Source organism: Trifolium pratense, linkage group LG5 (genome assembly GCF_020283565.1).
Source record: "Trifolium pratense cultivar HEN17-A07 linkage group LG5, ARS_RC_1.1, whole genome shotgun sequence".
Lineage (NCBI taxonomy): Eukaryota > Viridiplantae > Streptophyta > Magnoliopsida > Fabales > Fabaceae > Trifolium > Trifolium pratense.
In genome coordinates, this window is record NC_060063.1 from 48,714,011 (window position 1) to 48,735,586 (window position 21,576).

Genomic DNA, 21,576 nt, shown 5'->3' on the forward strand with positions numbered 1-21,576 from the left:
ATGGATATGAATCAAATTGTCATTCATATGTCGGATGTGCAACGACGTAAGGCCTAAAAAAATTGCGGCAAATTTCGGGGCTCAAAATTTTGAGGCCCTGTCATTGCCCCGAAGACACTCTTTAACATTTTTCTAATAATAATTGGTATATACTACCAATGTTCACAAAGTATTAAATGTAGCAAAAATAAATTAGTGGTAGATTATTATGCTTATGTATATAACGTTGTACATAATCCCTCGTCCTTAAATGAAACCAATATTTTTCTTATTCTAAAGGTGATAATCCGATTTCTATGAGAGACTATCGTCTGATCTTTTTATGTAATGTACTATACAAAATGGTGTCTAAGTTGCTTGCAAATAGGCTGAAAAGCATTCTTGTCAAATGTATATAAGGTTGTAGTTTCAAATCCCAACATTATCATATTTTTCTGCAAAATTTTAGTTATAGACATTTTAAATTAAATTAAAACCCATAAAAAATTTGGAAAACCAAAGAATTGAAATTATTTACAATAATAATAATTTTTTATGTGTTTATATGATATTTACAATAATAATATCAATTATTTTTGGTCTAATAGCCTAGTGGCTAAAAATTCCACCTTAAAGGTGAATTAGTGGAGTGTCGGGGTTCGAACCCCAACTCATACATAATATATGCGATGTCCCTAACAATTTTACCCTTTATTTTCTTCTTCAAAAAATCTTACCCATTATTTTTATGTTAGAATAATTTTACTCTTTATTATTTGAAATTTAAAAGAAATTTGACTTATAGTTAGAGACAAAACTGTTAAGCCTGTGGTCCAAGTAGTATTGAACCGAATTACTTTGAAAAAGAGTTCCGGTATAGATGAAAACGAGATCTATCTATTGATTTTTTAGTTTTAGTGACAGTTTTGTCTTTCACTATAAGATAAATTTCTTGTATTTAAATAAGTATACCGAAAATTCTAAAAAAGGTGTTCCGGTAAGAAATGATAAACCGGATTACTTTGAAAAAGAATTTCGGTACAGTTGAAAACGAGATCTATCTATTGATTTTTTAGTTTTAGTAACAACTTTGTCTGTCACTATAAATCAAATTTCTTTTAAACTCAAATAATAATGGGTAAACTTATTCTACTAAAAACAATAAAGGGTAAAGTTGAAAAAATAAATTAATTTGTAGGGGTAGAAGTATAATTATAAGGGTGGAGGAAAAAATTTCTGAATTTGGTGACATTGCAAGAGTTATTTTCCTTTTAATATAGAAATTATTATGTATTAATTTGTTACGGGAAAAACCAATAAATTTGCTCACAAACTTATAAATGTGGCCACATTTTTTATTACTCCCTCCGTCTCACAATGACAGACCCAATTGATTGTTTCATACATGTTAATACATAACTTTGACAATTAATATTTTTAATTGTATAATAATAAAAATTTGATATTTGTAAAATACCCATCGAGACGAATCCAACAACATTTTATATACTATCCGTTCCTTTTTACTTCTCGTTTTACGGAAAAAAAAAGTTTCAAATTACTTGTCGTTTTGATAATTTAAAGTTATATTTTGTCTATTATACCCTCATGTAAATTCCAAATATTTATGAGTAATTGTTGAAACCGTAAAATATTTAATATATATTTGGAAAACTAGAGGTTTTTTAGTACATATGTATTAATTTTATTTTGTACATAGTATATTAAATTTACTGGAAAGAAAAAGTGGGTGCAAAAAAAAAATTTTGGTGAATTAAAATAAGATATAATAGGAAGATAACATGCAAAAATGCACTTTCTTAATTTATTGCTTTTTCTTTCTAGACTTTAATATGAAAAAGGTCCCTGCAATTACGGCTTATTTTGATTTTAGCCCTTGTAAAATAAAAAGTTTGATTTTAGTCGCTGTAAAATACCAAAACTTTTAAAAAGGTCATTGAGGTGAATTTTTGGCTCACATATCAAGTAATTGATGATTTGGCAAATGCTGACTAGGATTTTTGACAACGTGGAATTAACATGTCATTTTCATTTAAAAATAGAAAAACAAAAAATAAAATGTCAGATTTTAAAAGAAAATTGAAAAATAGAAATAGAAACTTAATATACTTAAAAAAAAATTAGATTTAAAAATATATTAGATTTAAAAAAATGATCAAATAGAAGAAAGAAATCACGCAAAGAAGAAAAACGCAGAGAAGAAAAATGCAAAGAAGAAAGGGGCAAAAATTAGGGTTCCTGAATCAAAGTTGCGATTGAAGACCAGAGTAAATCACACGAACTCAACAAGCAATCTCAGCCGTCAATTCCTACACGAAACCATACGCGAAGAACAGATTCAATCGCAATAGTTGATTCCTACACGAAACAGTACATGAAATTACAAAAATGAAATTGAGTTGAACAAAAACAAACAGTAGAAGAACTCACAAAGAAGAACTCTGCGATTGAAGAAGATGAACAAGTTTTTCTTCTTTGCGTGTTTTCTTTCTTTCTACTGATAATTTTTTTTATATCTAATATATTTTTAAATCTAATATATTAATTTTTTTGTAAGTATATTAAGTTTCTACTTCTATTTTAATTTTTTTTTAAAATCTGACATGTTATTTTATGTTTTTCTATTTTTAAATGAAAATGACATGTTAATACCACGTCGTCAAAAATCCTAGTCAACATCTGCCAAATCATCAATTACTTGACATGTCAACCAAAAATTCACCTCAAAGACCTTTTTAAAAATTTTGGTATTTTGCAGGGACTAAAATCAAACTTTTTATTTTGCAGGGGCTAAAATCAAAACAAGTCGTAATTGCAGCGACCTTTTTCATATTTAAGCATTTTTTCTAAAACGACAAGTAAAAAGGAAGAGAGAGAGTACTTTTTATTTTTGTTTATTAGTAAAAAATACGGTCAAAACGAATATATGAATGATGCATATAGTCAAAATGAGTCGTAGGACGGAGGAAGTAGGTTCTAAATCTCAATTGATATTTTTTTTTTATACAAAAGGGGCCGAAACCCAAAAGGAAATAAACTACAGAGATATGGCTCTAGGGATAGTTATCCCCATAACATCAGCTAACAACAATGAGCTCATACTCACAGGACATTGCTCATACACACGCATCCCCCGCTCATGATCACACCCCAATTTAGCAAGAGCATCAACACACACTACAAGAAATTTGACACTTAGTGACGGTTCTAAAAGGCATTAGCAACGGTTTTGAACCATCACAAAATCATATTACGACAGTTGATAAGGGGCTGCAAAACCTGGCATCGTCGCTAAATATTGCGACGGTTTTAAGAACCGCCGCACAAGTCATCGCGATAAAGTTAGCGTCAATTCATAACCATCGCAAAGTCAAAGTAAACCGTAGGGAAATGAAGACCTGTAAGGAATCTATTTCTGCATTTGCGACGGTTTAAAATCATCGCTCTATCCTTAAAAATTTTGTTTTATTTTACTGGCGGTTTGAAACCGCCGCAATCTCTATTTTTTTGAAAAAAAAATTCAGTGGTTTTTTTTTTGCTGCAATATAATAGTTCTTTTCTTATTTTTTTTTTCTACTTAATGACTAAAAATTTTTGTGTGTTTTTTTGCTGCAATTAATTGTACTAAACAAGGTCTCTTAAACATAATAAAAATAGTTCACCTATACCTAAACATCTAAAACATAGAAGATGTTAATTGCATCTATATTTTTTTTCCATTGTTCTAAGAAAATGATTCTAAAATGTGTTTTTTTTTAATAAGCAAAAAATGAATTATAAGGAGTACAAGAGATACTCAACCCTTACAATTTAGAATAGATCACTTTAGATGCGTTGAAAACAATATAAAGGATTATTACACCATTCAGAGAAAACTAAATTAACATTGTTCCCTGTTCGGCCTATAAACCAAAACCAAGAAAAATAAACAATTTGTTCCCTGTTCCCTGATTCTGAAATGTGTATCGAAGATTGAAATTTGTGAGTGGAAAATAAGAAGATTGAAAAAAGAAATGGGTAGCGCATTTTTTCTAGATTTGAGCCACGATCGTTTAGATAGAACAGCCGCAATGTCATAGAGTTTAAACAGCGACGACAGTTTAAAAGAAACAGCCGCTATTTCCAAATTATCTTGTAGTGACAATCATTTGATTCACGATAAGATTGACAAATCTTAACTTCTCAATCTATAACAAGTAACCGTCTAATTTCTTGAATAATTCTCCATCCAAAAACACTTCCATCCTTATCGCTTTGAAGAGTGTGTACCACTGCATTAGAGTCGATATGAGCGCAATCTTTTAAAACCTCTATCATTCAATTGATATATTTCATTACTCTTGAACACATTATTATAAATGAAATATTATAAAAATATTTTTTTGAGTAAACCGATCAATAATGTCAAATACTTTGGTGGTCATGGCCACTGGTCTATTGACATTCCAAGGAATCTGAAATTCACTACCACACCACACCACCAATAGGAAGCTCTTGCCGTCAAATATGACGCATTCAAAAGTTTGACTTCTCCTTCTTCTTTGATCCTTTCATTCATAGCTAATAATCCAACTGCATTTTTCTCACAAGACCATTTGTGGTGCAATTGGTGTACAAGAAAAATCATTGTCATGTTATGGGAGTTGAGATTTTCTTCATTTTCCAAAAGAAATGGAAATGTCAATTACTATAGTTTTAATATAAATAAATAATATAAATGCACGTTTTTTTATTAAAAAAAAAATTAGTGATATCATTTGAATATTTATACACTTAAATTTTAGTACTTGTAATCTCTATTTTTTATAGGAAATGGAGAGAATCTCTACTCCTAATCTATTACTGACTTCGTCACCAAATATTGTTCGAGAGTTCAGGAGAAACAACAGGTCAATAATCTAGGATCACAAGAGAGTGAGACACCACACCACCAAAAACCTTAAGATAATAGGTTAATGAATCATCTCTCTCATAAATTCAAATCCAACATTGGTCTCGTATATAGTCGATGTAAGATTTAATTACTCGCACTTGAAACCCAACAAATATAAGACTTCACTGAAAATTAAGGAGATTAAGAAAGTGATGTGTTATTAAATTTGTTGACAATTGGTGTTGTTTTTACAATTTTATCTTTTGAGAGATAGAATGAGGTAATGCTTTTGCTAGAGTATTTATTACATATTGTAAAAAAGATGTACTTTAATTAAGGGTATGTTGCTAAATAAATAATTAATGCATTTGAAAATTTGAAAAAAAACTTATCAATAGGGACAAAAAAAAGAATAATATCTTATAATTAGGGACATAAGTAGTAATAAACATTTAATATTTTACGTACGAATCCATTTTCCTAGAGTTCCGAAGTGGTCATTCAGTTGACTCCGCCAGTCGTGCACAGGGGAAAATTCCAGCCATGTCTAGAGGAGAGTTTTATTAACTATTATTATAGAATCTTAAAGTTTTGAGGCTCACAAAATTTTGAAACTTGATGCCGACATACACCCATACCTACTATGGTAGAATATTCATGTGGTATTTTCTCATATTTTTAGGCGCGTGATACATGTTCCCTCTATTTCTCCGAGCAAAATTCTTCGCAATGCAATGCCTATTGTATTTGCTTGACCTTTCATAAGTGGAGACAGAATAAAGCGTTCATAATAAAGACGATTACTGTCTACCCTTGATTCAACACACTTCCATTGTACTGTCCGAGTTGATACTTTTACTTTTTCTCGAATCATAATAATATGCTTACCTGGATGGGGTCAATGGATGATCATGAAAGGTTCATGACCTAGGATTGTGACCTCCATTGCACTTAGGAGGGTTGCTTTCGTAAGATCTACCCAAGTGATGGAGTCTACATCATAATTTGTTACCGTGGAGGCTGCGTTCGCGCGGCCCCCTCCTTTTAAAAAAAAAAGAATCATAGTAATATATTTTTATTAAACTCTTCACCATTAACAACAAATTCTATTTTGATAAATAGGATTCATGGTCTCCTTCTTTCTAGTAATAGTAATGATCAATAATTGAAACATAAAATAGATCAATTTGATAGAAAATTATTATTAATTGAAATTAGTTTTTTTGTTAACTTAATCACTGAATTTTCGAAAAAGTTAGTATCAAGTTTGAATTTTGACGGACTTTATTTATTTCCAGAACATGAACAAGTAGAAATTTTATCCGAAGAAAAAAGAAAGGAAAAAAAATTCTTATTCGACGCGATTAGAACTGAAGAGAAAGACCAAACCATTTTTAATAAAAAATGTGGGGGAGACGAAATCCATAAAGAAGTTCCTAGATGGTCACACTCACACACCTTAGTCGACAAAGTGGAGCAACTAATGGAAACCGTATGCCGAGATATGGGTGGGGTCGGGACTGATTAAGGAACTTGCCATCAAAATCAAGACGTAAATTAAATGCAAAGACCATTCTACCATGAGAAAGGGGAAAAAACTCATTCGTATGGTTTGATTTTTAAGGGTAAAAATTGATTATAGAAGTGTAAAATTAATTTTTATATATTTGATTTCTCTAGAGTAAGATTTTTTTTGCCTCTAAAATTGAATATACTTGAAGTTAAAAATTGTAATTTATTTTCTAAAATTATTTTTTACACTCAAAAGTTCAACTCACTTTTATATAAATATATTTAAACAATCACTTTATCTTCAGCTCAATTTTAATTTTAATGAGAATTAATTTAATTCAAAATCAATTTTTATCACCATAGAATCAAACATACCTTTGTATATTTCAAATAAATAAATTAGAGGGAACAAGTGAACAACAATGCTAGTATGCTACCTTCTATTTTTTTCATGAAATTATTATTTTTCTCAATTATGACAAAATTGAAAGATGAAAACTAATACAAGCTGGATTTGAATATTTCGCCGTACGTCACATACTTCTTCATCAATGTGTCACCTAATGTTTGACGTTTTATGTACCTAATCTTGTCTGCACTGTCAATAAACATTCTAGTTTCTTCTCCTTAATTCTTACCACATAGTAACACATTCATCGTATTCACAATTTCATCTTAACAATTTTCAACAACATTCCATCATATAAAACAAATCATTCATAGTCTAAAACATCATCAATCAATAATTCACACTATAATAATCATATTTACACCCTCAATAATTCCCCATAGAAATATGATTTTTACTATTATTTTTCAGTATTATAAAATTAGTAGCATAACTCATACACTAGATACTAAAAAAAGTAAGAAATTATAGATATAGATTAAAATTCGCACCTCAACATATCAAATGTTTCTGCAATTTTTACCATATGTGACCATTATTTATTAGTCCTTATTTAATATTTTTCATTTTTTAAAGACTTGATATCCGGACTCAAAGACCGACTAATCCGATGATATCAATTCCACCGTTCATTGACATGTCTCAACAAAAGTCAGAGTTTTATTTTGTATGGACAGAAAGTGGTGACACTGAAGCGTTTGAACCTGAGCCCTTTAAGAGAAGCACGTTCTAAGGTCGCATCGGGGTCAACTCATGTTGGTTATTTATTAGTGTATATAATAGAACTTGGAAAACAGAACATGTGGTTGTCAAAGTGGAAACAAAACATTTTCCTAAATCAACCACAAACAATATTAGTCATTTGGTTGAATTAGAAAACAAGACCTTAACAGCAGAAGCAGTGAAGAATGAAGATGGCAAAAAACATGTGCAACAGTGAAGGAAACTTAGATGACACAGAATTCAGCAAACCTATGCCATGGATAGGAATCTACATAGCAATAGCATCACTTCTATGTCTCATTTCAATGTCTGCAGATCTCATCAAAGGTTTCAAAGCTCGCAAACTATGGTTCCCTAGTAAATATTTTTGTCTTAATGCAACTTCATTAACCATAATCGCCGTTACCGTTAAACTCTCCGTTGATCTCAACACACCTATGCCTCACCGTCATGATCAGCTAGCAAAACTTGCAAGCAGTGCTATAATCTGCACAATCATGGCTAATTCTATGCCTTCTCTTGGTGCAACACAGAATAGTGAAACCATGATGAATGTTTTGGCTATGGCTATTTTAGTGATTACAATGATTGTTAATATTTGTATTCAGTTTGTAACTGGTGTTATTTATGAGTTTTGGGTTGAACATGGTGTTATGATGTTTCTTATGATTGTTTTGTTGATGATTATGACTTCTTCTGCTTTGTGTTTACCAAAGATGAAACATTACATGGAGTTGAAGTATCAGATGAATGAAGAAGTTTTGAGAGAAATCTCAAAGCAAAAAGAACAAGAATTTAGTAATGTTACTGATAAACTAAGAGATGAATTGATGAAATTTTGGATGATGGCTCATACTAGTAGTCCTCAATTTATACTTGGAAGGTCAGTTTCATGTACTGCTTCTGGTGCTTTTTGTGTTTTGAGTACTTTGACTTTACTCGAAGCGATGCTTCGTTCTTATTTAATGCCTTGGTCGGTTAAATTTTGTACCGGTGAATGTGATTATAAGTGGTCTACAATCTTGATTCTTATAGTTCAAGTTGGTGCTGTTGGTGTTGGTACTATTGCTCCGGCTTTAAGATGGTTTTCTGCTGTTAAATATAGGTGTCCAAATGTGAGAAAAAGGAACACCAAGAGAGTTTTTCAAGTGGAAAGTTATTGGACTGATACGTTAGTGTTGGTTCGAGACAGTCCAATTAGTTTTCGGATTCGTAATCGGTGGTTTAGGAAGTTGGCTCATGATGTAAAACTGATTCTGGTGTGTTTCTGTATTAAACTACAGATTGTGATAGTTATGTTGTGTAAAGCTGCACAATATGCTTCAATTTTTCCTATGTATTGGATTTTGGGATTCTGTGAGTATTTTAGGACTTGGACCTTGAAATTCGGTTCTAGCACTTCGAGTCTAGGATCAGGCACAAAGCAGGATTTACGACGGTTTATTCTACATCTCGAAGGCGAGGAAGAGTTGGTTGAAGTGATGATGAAAGAAAATTGGGATGCAACTATTCATTGGGTTCAACAAGGTGAAAAACAGCAGCCAAAACTTGTTATGGAGTTATTGGAGAAAAAATGTTCGATGTTGCAGGGATTTAAAGGAGTTGCAGAATTTGATTGTGATCAAATTCTACCTTTGCATGGAGTTGAACCTCCTCCATATAGTTGGTCACTTCCTATTGTGACACTAGTAAGCATTATTGGTGCTTTGCCAAATATTGAGAAGTATTTGGTGAAAAATTTGATTAGTACTATAAATGAAGGGCTACCCTATGTGAAGTTCATAGAAAACAACATTGACAAAGATGGAAAATTGATTAAAGTTAGGAAAGCAGCTGAAATTGTGTGGCTTGGAGCTGATCTTTATGGAAAGTGGCTCGATGTTGATCTTTATAAACTCTCTCTTCAAAGCAAGTGTCTCAAAGAAACACTTGAGACACTAGCTGAGCTTGCAAAAACAAGGTATGAGAAATATAAAGCAAAATATAATTATGTATGTATTAAGGTAAGTCCTTCAGCATGGCCTACAAAGGTATTGGCTTCTAATGCAATGTACAGATTAACAAAAACCATTCTTCTGTTGAATCAAGATGTTGTAAGAGGCCATAATGCTAGTGAGAAGCTGTTTGAAGTTTTGATAGTGATGATTTCTGATATATTGGGTGCATGTTTAACAAACTTGCCTCATGTGATATCCACAAAGTGTTTGAGTACTAGTATTGAAGAGAGGGAGGATCGTGTTAGACAAGCGGTTTATATTCTAGGTAAAACAAAGAAGATTATAGAAATGCTTGAAAAGAGAGCTTTTCCTAGAGTTAATTTTTGCCGCGGGACTAATGTTGAAGATTGGCATTTAATGCATAAGCAGAAGAGTTTCTGTTATCCCTCTGAACTGTCTTCACAGGAGGAGAATGATGCCTACACAGATCCTGCTAAATTAAGGGATCTTTGCCTAAATATTGAATAAAAGCTAGAGGTACTGATAGTCTTACAATTTTGTACAAAGATTGTTGAAAAAGCTTATAGTTTTTGTTTCATGTATGTATAAAGTTTGTAGATTGATGAAGTTATATTATGAGGTAAGATCTACAATTCCACATCATTAACAAGTCAACCTGCAATAAAAACTTGCGAGTAATATATAGAAAGATTACAAAAATTGTATAGTAGATGATCAATAGTTGTTGCTGGAATAGAACACTATTTTATAATGCGCTGATTGGTGAACACATCTTCGATAATGGTGGTATCGACCAGTTGGTTCTCGGGGTTTGCCTCTCGGCCTGGTTGTGTTTGATTATGCTGTTTTGGTCTGACACTTAAACTGCTGTGTTTTTATGGTTCAGTCAGGCAGTCAAGCACTCAAACCATTGGTATAAACCACTACTATTACTTAATAATCTGAAAAACACTCAAACCATTAATAATCAGATTAAACCAATATCTTTGGTTTAATTTATCTCAGATAACTACTATAATCTGTCAAACACTCGTCCATAAAACATAATCTGCAGATAACTACTATAAGGTCCAGATAACTACTATAATCTGTCAAACACTATAATCTGCAGGAAACCACAGAACATAGACAAATGATACTCTTAAGGAATCTGAAGTTTATCAAGGTCTTGCTTTAAGATGATCCATCTTTTTAGCCTATAATATATTTCACAGTTTCTTAATTTGTCCCTTTGTATGCTCAAACACCATAGACAAATAATGTTCATATAAGTAAAGGCATATCAAACTACATTCTCAAAGCTTTGTAGAATACAGGATACCTCACAAATAGAAAGCTCCTCTATCTTCAAACTTCATCAGGAGGGACACAAGTATTGGGTAGCAAATCCCCTCTGCAATGTTAGCTAGGACTGACAGTCGACTTGAATGCATCTTCCACCAGTCCAAGATATCGAAGACATGTATTGCTAGCTGCTCAACTAGCAATGTTGAAATTGTTACGTTAGACATTTTTACTTAGATTTGAATTCAGACCTTGCAGTTGTGTGTACGAGTTTTATGTGGTGTTTGTCACTTCATCTATAGACACATTAAAAAGAAAGGACAAATCTATTGTTTGAAAGAGTCTCATAGCTTAAGTATCACATTAAATACTTTTTTTAGGGTTACTGTGATATTAACATGAAGTTTCCACCGTCATTTAGCAGTAACTAACCTTGTTGGGAAACCTGCTTACTTAAACCGTCATTTTAAATGTGCAAAGTGTAAAATCATAGATTCGAATATGAACTACCGGTTATCAATTGAATTGAATTGCACTTGCATAAACTAACTTGAAAGTGTCATTTTACTATACCTTTGACCTTATAAATAATTTTCCCTTATTTTTATCATTTTATATTTATCAATTAGTTTGATTAAAAATATTCAGTCTACTAATTTCTATACTATATGGTATAACCTAATTTACCCATCGCAAATTTTTACAAGAGGTTTTGATCACCAATTTCAGAATGTTAGCAAATCCCCCTCAAGCTAATAAAATTTTATCAATTGTCATCTTCATTTGAGTGAAGAATCTACAAAAATTGAAGAACATCTAAATACACTCTAAAAATGCTAATAATATTTTTCTCATTTGAAAAGTAGATTGAGAGGTGAAACTCTAACCATTAATTAATATAACCCGATAACAATTACTAACAAGTAACATTTTGAATTTTAAGAAGAGTCACAAATCTCATCTTTCTTCATTGTGCCTATCATCCTTGCGCAGGGGCATATCATCTTTCTTCATGTGAGCAAATTTACTAGTAATATCTCTTGCGAGTATATATTGAATCATTTTAAACTAAAAAACTCCTTGATCACTTGAATTTAATATCTTAATTAAATTTACTTCATTTTAAATTAAACGGTTCTATATTCTCATGCGAGTGTATATTGAATAGAACTCTTGCACAGATGTGTTAGATCCGGTCTACTCCTCTAATACCAAAATTTGTCTCGCTCGTTTCTATGAGATCTGAAATTTTGTGTTTATAAAATTTAATAAAAGATATTCATCTTGTTTTAGCTCCCACAACCAAATAAGGTGAGTGTTTATAAAACAAATCTCCATAAGTAATAATTTTTTTAAAAAAAAATCCAATTTTCTTTCTATTTCAAAAACAAAATAAAATCTCCAAAAAGAATATACTGATTATTCTATTCCAAAACTCTTCTGTGTCTCCAAAAAGAATATACCCTTATTCCTAAACTCCTATCCGTCTCCATCACTCTATTCGGAAACTCACATGATAAATATTATAACTATAAATAGATATAAATCCATGAAAAGTACTCACCACTTCCAACCATCCTCATTTCCTTATCTACACACTCAAAATAACTGATAAATGCCACAAAATTATAAGATGCTTGATGCAAAAGATAATTTGTTTGTGAATTTCATGAAAATTTAGATTAGATTAGGAGATAGTGTCCGTCCAAGCTCCAATGTAAGAAGACCTTAGAGAAATCATTCCCTTATTTACATATATTTACTTATTTGTTTGAGATATATTATTTAAAATTAATAAATAGAGGTGCACTAGTGTAATGAATTTTTTTTACTAGACATTCACATTCAATAAGTCACTAACAATAAATTGATCTAAATAGTAAAAAGTTTAAATTTTAAACCTCTAAAAAAATAGTAAGAAGTTTGAATTCCTTAATTAAATGGTCAAAAAATCGCCTCTAACTTCATACCTACACATGATATTGTAACAAAATAAAAAATGCCTACACATGATATTAGGTTTTCATTAAATGTTTCATCACTTACACAAACTATTAAATCGGCCTATTTTAGAGGCTCACAGAAGATGGTAATTACAGCTCCCCTACCCTATAGGGCCTCCTCCCTTCACCTCACCACCTCAATTAGGGGGTTTGGGGAAAGGTTATGAACCACTCCCCCAAACCGAGTTGCACCTTATATGCATATGGAGCCTCCATCGATAATTTGGTATTAGAAATTAAGGTCACCACTTCAAATATATACTAGAGGTACGAGTATAAATAATTATGACTCGATGACAACTCGTCGTGTGCCCGTAAAAGATATCATATAGTAGAAGAGTTAAATTCTGTAACCAAAAAAATTAAAAAGAAGAGTTAAATTCTTTAATGAATCTAAATTTTTTCTTTCAACAACCTATCCAAATCCAATTAAGTAAAAATAGAAAATATTTATAAAACAAAATCCAGTTAATTAATAAATAATTAATTAATAGTTGTAAAAAAAAAGGCTATTAAAGTAAGCAAAGCAGCGATGTTTATCTTTTCGTGAAGCAAACACTCCTTTTCTTGGAGTTCCGTTTAACAACTTATCATTACAGCGTTCATTTTCTTCTATTTTTCGATCGACTTACGAGGTTCACTTTGCTTCAATTTTTCAGCTTTTACGTTTAGGGTTTTCAAACTTATTATTAATCTACCACCACCAGATTTTCTTCCACCGCTTTTGTAATTTTCAATTATTAGAGGTTTTTCTCTTTTCCTAAATTCTCTTGACTGTAGATGATGATCGGAAACTATATATACAAATTATCTGAAATTTAGGATTTTGTTTAATTTCATGTCAAAATTTAGGGCTTTTTTAGTCAATTTTGTTTGGGTCAATTTTCGATTATCTTGCTTTTCGTGATTATTGATGATTTGGGAGATTTTTATTTTTTTTTCATTTGAAGATGCCCCTTTTATTTATTTATCTGTAATTTTTTTAATTGAGTGATTGATGAATTATTCATCTCTTTGTTGGGTGATTGAGTGATGCCATGGTTTGATTGACTTTTGTTTGATGCTATTTTCAGGAAGAATGGCAAAGAGTTACTTCAAACAAGAACATGATCTTGGTAAAAAAATGATTTTTTTTTCTTTCTTTTTGGGTTGATGATTTAATTAATTTAATTGTGTGTTTGGAAGGTTGAGTAATAACTGATAAGCAAATAAATGGTTTGTTTTGTGTACAGAGAAGAGAAGAGCTGAGGCTGCTAGGATCAGGGAGAAATACCCTGACAGAATCCCGGTGAGAATTAGTAGTCACTTTGCCTTTGCAATTACCAATTATTGATGCCATTTAAGTGAATCATATATTTGTAGCAGAAGCAATGTTCTTTTATATAATTTGTTTCTTCTTGAAGATACAATGCTTTTCAATTTTTTCCATAAATGTATTTTGCTGTTTAAGTTTTGTTTTTTTATCGGTTTTATCATTCATCTGATCATGCCATGATTTGGCTAGTGTGTGGGGTCTTTGATGATTCATCAACGACCTTTCATGAAGAGAAACTAGGTTAATGTTGATAAATGTATATTGGATGATTACATATTTGGTGTTTGAGATTTATTGTTTTTTTGACGGTAATGTTTGAGATTTATTGTTGTTTGTGTTGACTTGTGCAATTTAATGAGATATATTAGTATTGAGTTTTAGAGATGGGGGTAACTTTTAGTTTATGGGAAGAAACATATACTATTAAATACTGACTAAAGTCAATTCATGCCGATCTAGGGTTTACTTTAAAATGTACATTTCTGATAGATTCTTGTTATTATGCTAAATTGTATCTTGACGTGCCTGAAGGTGATTGTGGAGAAAGCAGAAAGAAGTGATATCCCAAGTATTGACAAAAAGAAGTAAGATTTTGTAATAAAGTTCATATAATCTTGAAATGCAACATCAATTGTTTCTACTTGTATGTTTGTCCTTCAAATAGAAAGAAAAATGGTATAGCAGATTTGATATTATTTGTATTATATTATAACACAATGAGCATATATTTGATAACAGAGGTTGTTAGCCAGAATAAGAGAATGGTGAAAGATCATCGTTTTCTGGAGCAATATCTCTGAATTTTAGGATTCTCCCCCCTTTTGCCTAAATAAATGTTCAATTGTTACAACTTTACAAGTCAAAAGTTTGTGGATTTAGAAGCTTGCTCCATGAATATGTTTTAGCAGATGAACTTTTCACAATATCCACATTGGATTAAAAGTGTGTATCATCATGAAAGCCATGCTCACAAAGCTTCACATAAGTTAAAACTGTTTTCACCCATTGCTATATACGCCATACTTTTTAAAGAAAATATAATGCAAACATTGCACAACATTTTGTTTTTTTGAATTTGCATACAATTTCTATTGTATATACCTTTCCAGTTTACATGAGGTCTTGAACTTTGAATTAGATAAACAGAATTTAAATTGTATGTTTCAATAAGAATTCGATTTTTGTGTGTGTGTGTGTCTGGTTTTTGTTTAGCTTGACAGTCATGGACTTGTATTTGCTTCTGTCAGATAACTGTATATTTTATGATGGACTAGGTTTTGTTCGTCATAAAGTTTGTGAAATTATTTATGCTAGTGTCATTTGGTGTATAGAATTGCCAGGGTGTATATTTGGCATTTATCAACCGTGTGTCTTCTTTCGTAGCTATCAAACTGACTGAATTGATTGTAGGTACCTTGTCCCTGCCGATCTCACAGTTGGACAGTTTGTCTATGTTATCCGTAAAAGAATTAAACTAAGCGCAGAAAAGGCAATCTTTATTTTTGTGGACAATGTCCTTCCACCTACAGGTAAACTTCAGTAAATTAGACATTTTTTGTCAATGATTCTTCAGTCTTGTAATTTAGAGAAGTTGAATGGGATTCCTCTATTTTCACAGGAGCAATAATGTCAGCCATATACGATGAGAAGAAGGATGAAGATGGGTTTCTTTATGTTACTTACAGTGGGGAGAACACCTTTGGGGATCTGATTTTGCAGTAGCAGTTCATAGATTTACAGTATTTGATCTGCTGCTCCCTCATTGGCTTGTTCATAATTTCACAATGCTACTTAATAACAACGAACATTGTTTTCAATGCCATGTACAGTTGTATGTAAATTCTAAGAACCTGTTCAATGTTGAAAAGTTTCCACGTTTAGTGTTTCAACTCTTTCATTGATTGTTCATCATGCTATCCTAATGTATTTTGTAAGGTACAAGTGAATAGGTGAATTTATCTGAATTTTAATCAGCTAAGATTAAGATATGCCTATCCAAAAAAAAAGTTGCTTGGTAGAGAAATGTTGACAATTAAAGATTGTTTATGTACTATCTTGCTTCGGTTTTCTTGTGTAAAATTATTAGGTTATGGTTCCAACTTGGTTTTCAGCTAGAGCTGTGCACGTTTCGTGTCAAAGTCAATAACCACACATATCACCTGTAGTTGTTTGGTTAACAGGCAGGGCACTGCCCAGCAAGCCAGGCACTTGCCAAGGCTCTTCCAAAAATTTTGGTATTTTTAGTGATTAATTTAGGACAAATCTAGGATTTTTAGGGATTAGTTTAGGGCAAAATTCAAAACTGAAATTTTACCCATGCTTTATAAATTTTCTGGCTCCGCCACCGTTAACCGGGGTTCCGTATCTCCAACCAATGTGGTTCAATTGTAAGGTTAAGTTAAATGCACCCAAATATTATTACAAATAACATTTAACTTGAAGTATGGACCAAGTTACAACAGTTTTTAAGAGACCTTGCATCGCTTTTTCCAATAGTACAATCAAGGTAGAATTGCTTAATGCACTTTTAGTCTTTCTATCGTGTCAAGCTAAAATGCATCTACTCCAATAATGCACCCATTTAAGGACTAAGTGAGGACCCATCCTTACACGTTATTGTGACAGTCATAAGTACCACCTTCAATGGTGAAACTAAGTGAGGACCAATCTTTTAAGGATTCAGTAATGCAATCCTAGTAGAGATGATCTTAGATCTGTCTAAAAAACTAAAGCTTTTTACTTCATGTGTCAAACTTGTAAGAAAATCAATTATTAACTTTCACTAAATATAAAATAAGCCATGGTGCTGGTTGCATTTAATACTTACTTTCATAGAAAAAATTATCTTCACAGCACAAAATTTGCTACAAAATATAAATACCTTCCTCAGTGGACAACAATTCAAATTCCAATCGTATAAAGATCAATAATGGAAAGTTGAAAATGACACTCATCCAACCTTAACTTATCCTGACCCCTATGCTAACCAACAAAATCAATTACTGCTACAGCTGACAATGAATGGGTTGATAAATTTGATTAATTCGGATGTCCGTATCCCTAGCTTCAGATCAACCTCACCACCACCCAACCAAAAGAAATCTGGAGTTAGCTTTACAATGGCTTCATCCAAAATCACCTGAAATAAACCCATATATCTGGAGTTAGCTTTACAATGGCTTCATCCAAAGAAGCTGAAAGCTAATATTCTATAGACAAGGCATCACGATATCTAACTGAAAGAGATTGAATTATCATTTGAATGTAATACAATAACAGAACAAATGGTTATTTAATTAGCAGACCATGTGTAAGGTAGTCTAGAGACTAACAAAATCAATTGCGTATAATTCAACGCAAACGGTCAATTGTTAACATGCACAAAAGATTGCATGCCTTCTTCTGTCATTAGACCTGGATTTAAGAGGGACAGACAGACAAAACATAGATTTATTTAACTGGCCTAAAAGTTGGAAGAAAGATTGGAACAGTAGATCTTATACAGATGCTCCGTGAGAACATGGATCCTAAATAGGGGGCCTTCTCAAAGAACCCTCCGTAAACATGCTAGAGCGGAGATAATGTGGCCGTGTACAAAGAACATGCCAAAGAAATGTCAGTAAAACAGGGAGGTCATAACTTTTAATCTGTAAACACTAAGTAAGCCGGTAAGAGAGCCATTTATCTTTTATCTTCTGTTGATCATTGGTTGCATCAATTACCAAAGCAAGTTTTTTTGAACAAGCCAAAATAATTACCAATACAAGTGAATGACAATATGTTCAATATGATAACACGGTGAGTGAGGGATTATTTCATTGTAATTGTCAATATGGAAGATGTTATTATATACAAAAAATTATAAGAATTAATATTCCAATCTTAATCCACAAGTTCGTTTTTACCGGAATGCCGGTTTTCATGCCAATACAAGTTACGCCATTGTGCCCATATCCAGTTAACTCCGCTGATATTTCCTCAGGAGCCAGCCTCACTGTAATTATTAACAATTAACAATATTATTACCTTCCAAGCAATAATAGGATGCAAATATAATTAATAGAAATTTCAAATATTTAAAAATAAAGGGAAAATGGATAACATGAGAATTGTCCAAAAGGTCTGATAAGGAAAACCGCAATGATCATATGGACATGGGTTACAGCATATAAAGACCATTTTCACACGATGAATACTCTTCAAACATAACTGGTAGCAAAGTGATGGTATAATGGTATGGACGAAGCCCAACCTGAAGATCAATCAGACTATGATATTGATAACATCAGTCCAATATGTATAAATCAAAAGCCAGACCCAATTAGCTGGTCCAATCAAGTAAGACCAATCAACAAGGCAAGATGAGAGTCAAGGACATGGCATGCGGAACGGTTACCAATATTACAGCTGAGAGGAAGTGGCCTTATCTATGGATAAGAGCACTAGCCAGGCGCGTACCCATAATCGTGGATATCGGGGAACAGAATGATAACTCCTACCCCAACTACGCCTTAACAACTCCCAGAACGTGGAACATGATCAACCAATCAGAACAGAGGAGTGTATCCAAGCTCGGAAGCTACAAACTACTATAAATTGGGGGTTTTCCCCCCTAGGTAGAACACATTCAATTCATATCTCACCAAATCCCTACTTTTCACCTCGCCTTACTTTGGCATTAGAGTGTCTTTACAGGTAAACACACATCCCCTCACTTTGGAGAAGGAGCGCACGAGAAGAAGCGAGGAGATCACGTCACCAGTCCAGGTGATCAACCCCGTGTTCATTGCAGGAACATATGGGTTTCAGCAAGCATGGACCTCCCAAAGTTTCATGCGATCATAGATTTCCTTCATATATCTGCCACGTATAATTTTCATGGAAAAACTATAACATTGCCAAAGGTTTATGGTCACAGTTTCACCACAATCTCATATGTTGCTGCAGTTTGCAGAAGTAAAAGGTAGATAATTTAGACAAGATAGTGCATTAAAAATCAATTAAGACATACAAAAAATATGTTCCAATGGTGAATATACTTCCAAGAAGCGAACTACAAACAAAGTGAACTCCTAATTTTCATTTTATCTAGCAAATTTCCTTCATTATATGCCATTCAAAATGTTCAGTTCACGCCAAACCATTACACAGTCAAGGGTTTATATGGTCCCATCCCCTACAATCGAATTGCAAAAGTTCAAGGTAGAGAGATCAGAAATGAAGCGGTGCAGCACATTCAAAACTAATTCAATGAATGTGAATATTCACTTTTTCATATGTTGCTAATGTATATTTACAGTTGATTATCCAAAATTTACACTTTTATGCATGAGGTTATGGCATTGTGCACCATCAGGGATTCATGGACAACCAATGCCATAACCTCATGCTTTCAAATATCCTCAACCCAAGATGAGAGACTTAAACTGTTTCTCATAAACTTATCCAACTTCTATGCACACCAAATGTCCATCACACATCTAAGAGTTGCTGCAACACAGTCCTTACAAATTACAACTCATTAAGACCCATCTTCACCTAAAAAAACTACTAAATTTCATTTGCTGGGAAGCTTTAGTCTTTTTGTTCGTTTCACATCCCTACTTTTCAAGGCTTTCCTTGATTTTGACCGAGTTTGAACTCAGGGACAAATCCTACATAAAGTCTAATTTAAGAATCATATGGACAATTGGGTTGCAGCGCCGGTGTCAGCGGAATTTGTGATATCAAGAGGATGAGATTGTTGCTATGGAGAGTCAGTAAGCAACAAGAATAGCCCATTAGGTTTTATTTTAATAACCAAGCAAAATCCATGTTTAAGCTGTTGCAACTAGCAACCAAGACATTAGGGAAGGCATAGCATAATCAGTGTTTGTTTGCCTATCTCACCATACCCATGTATAATGCATTAATATTTCCTTATTATGTGTTCAATACAAAAAAATCACGTCTTCATGGTACTAGAGAAGACTCATATTTAGAAGGGAAACCAACCTCCTTTACCAACTCTGCCCAAATTATCTTCACAATTCTAATATATCCTAATAGCTACTCTATCTGTTTGGAAATGTCAAGTTTTGAGCTTATAGCCTATCAGCTCGTATGACAAAAAAGACTAGTTTGGTAACTTTGTTTTTTTTTTAAAAAAAAGCTTATAGCTTATTTTTACTGACTTATAGCTTATCTTGATAAGCTAATTTTGATAAGCTAAGCTAATTCTATTAGCTTATAGGTTATCTTTTTTTCTCTCAATTTTACCCATCATCTTAACATGAAAAAACTTAAATATGAATTTAACATATCTTTTTTATGTCGTTTCATATCTATAAGCTACTTCAACCCTTAACATACCAAACACTACAAATTCAATCAGCTAGCTTATTCGCTAAAAGCTAGTTTTTTAAGCTATTCGATATAAGTTCATCCGCTATAAACTAGCTTATATAGAACACGGTACCACAATGTTCAACACTTCAACAAGATTTCACTCAACATGATTACACTATTCTCAAAAAACTCAGCATTTCAAACATGTTTAACTATGATTAATTTATATCGCGTGCAAAACAAAGTAGCTTACAGTTGAATTTCTTTTTAGCTATAGTTCCATTGTTGAGGTTATATAGAAAGTTTTTCACAGCATCAGCATTGAACCGAGCAGTATACTGCAAAGTACAAGCAAAAACAAATTACATTGAAAACCTAATTAAGCCACAAAAGAATAAAAAAACATTAAAAAACAAAAAACACAGAACCTGAACAACGACAACATAGTACTTAGAATTATTTCGATCAGAACAATCAACAACATTGGAAGGGGCTTGTGTGTTAACTAAAACAATGCTTTTACAGAGATGGTGAATCGACGCGGCGTTAAGAGCATCGCGACGCGCTTCGAGGGGCCAATCGTAGTAATCGGAAGCGACTCTCTTGAAGGAGAAGTCGGTGACGCCGTTGGTTTGTAAAATGGAAGAGAGACGAGAGACTGTGTCAGTGTCAGTGTGAGATTGAGGGGGATTGGGATTAGAATCAGATTGAAGATTGGAATGTTGTTCTAGTTTTGATATGCGTTCAAGGAGATTGGTTTGGACTCGTTCTAATTGTGCGAGGGATTCTTCCATTCTGGTTAGCGTCGGCGCTTCCAGTCAAGGTTAAGGACACTGAGTTTTACAAACTCCACACACCCCTCAAGTTTCTAATGTTTTAGTTTTCATCACCGGTTTAATATGGTCCGAGGTCAGTTCAACATCAAATGTTCTATTGTTTGTTTACAAATTAATCTATATTACCATAAAAAAAATCTATATTATATGAATTAGTCAATGAGAAATTTAGTATCCATAAATTAATCTTTACTTCATTTATTTATAAATTTGCGACTAATTTTTATTGGTTTTTAGTGAATTATCCATAATTTTTAGATGACTAATTAATAATAGTTAGATTGAAATGTTGTTTAGTAAGTTAATCAACAATTGTCTGTTAGCTCAACTGACGAT

General features: G+C 32.5%; 3 protein-coding genes and 1 non-coding gene across 5 annotated transcripts; 3 read left to right on the forward strand and 1 right to left on the reverse strand.

Moving 5' to 3' along the window:
* Window positions 1–5,753: 5,753 nt before the first annotated feature.
* Window positions 5,754–5,914, forward strand: LOC123887736. The gene has a single exon (XR_006801739.1). It is a non-coding gene; the product is annotated as a U1 spliceosomal RNA (small nuclear RNA).
* A 1,488-nt stretch (window positions 5,915–7,402) lies between these two features.
* LOC123886642 lies at window positions 7,403–11,116 on the forward strand. Its single transcript, XM_045935942.1, has one exon. It carries the CDS (start codon window positions 7,703–7,705, stop codon window positions 9,980–9,982), a length of 2,280 nt encoding a protein of 759 aa, XP_045791898.1. The 5' UTR covers window positions 7,403–7,702; the 3' UTR covers window positions 9,983–11,116.
* Window positions 11,117–13,252: 2,136 nt separating this feature from the next.
* Window positions 13,253–16,100, forward strand: LOC123884665 (autophagy-related protein 8f). 2 transcript variants are annotated; one of them, XM_045933810.1, is made up of 6 exons: window positions 13,253–13,397; window positions 13,836–13,877; window positions 13,995–14,050; window positions 14,609–14,661; window positions 15,488–15,606; window positions 15,696–16,100. In XM_045933810.1, the coding sequence occupies exons 2-6, from the start codon at window positions 13,841–13,843 to the stop codon at window positions 15,797–15,799; spliced, it is 369 nt and encodes a 122-aa protein (XP_045789766.1). In that variant the 5' UTR covers window positions 13,253–13,397; window positions 13,836–13,840; the 3' UTR covers window positions 15,800–16,100. The 2 variants fall into 2 exon arrangements, with proteins under 2 accessions (XP_045789766.1, XP_045789767.1); XM_045933811.1 differs by having other exon boundaries at window positions 13,282–13,508.
* Window positions 16,101–16,937: 837 nt separating this feature from the next.
* On the reverse strand, window positions 16,938–21,291 carry LOC123884666. Its single transcript, XM_045933812.1, has 4 exons — window positions 20,833–21,291; window positions 20,658–20,742; window positions 17,983–18,071; window positions 16,938–17,216 (listed from the first exon to the last, which is right to left on the reverse strand). Exons 1-4 carry the CDS (start codon window positions 21,196–21,198, stop codon window positions 17,073–17,075), a joined length of 684 nt encoding a protein of 227 aa, XP_045789768.1. The 5' UTR covers window positions 21,199–21,291; the 3' UTR covers window positions 16,938–17,072.
* Between the last annotated feature and the right edge of the window lie 285 nt (window positions 21,292–21,576).

Coding starts and splice junctions, on each gene's coding strand:
- LOC123884665 (XM_045933810.1), top strand. CDS start 13,841: ATGGCAAAGAGTTACTTCAAACAAGAACATGATCTTG. Junction 14,662..15,487: donor CCAAGTATTGACAAAAAGAA/GTAAGATTTTGT, acceptor AATTGATTGTAG/GTACCTTGTCCCTGCCGATC. Junction 15,607..15,695: donor CAATGTCCTTCCACCTACAG/GTAAACTTCAGT, acceptor CTATTTTCACAG/GAGCAATAATGTCAGCCATA.
- LOC123884666 (XM_045933812.1), bottom strand. CDS start 21,198: ATGGAAGAATCCCTCGCACAATTAGAACGAGTCCAAACCAATCTCCTT. Junction 20,743..20,832: donor ACTATGTTGTCGTTGTTCAG/GTTCTGTGTTTT, acceptor TGTACTTTGCAG/TATACTGCTCGGTTCAATGC. Junction 18,072..20,657: donor AGCTAAAAAGAAATTCAACT/GTAAGCTACTTT, acceptor TAATAATTACAG/TGAGGCTGGCTCCTGAGGAA.
- LOC123886642 (XM_045935942.1), top strand. CDS start 7,703: ATGAAGATGGCAAAAAACATGTGCAACAGTGAAGGAAACTTAGATGAC.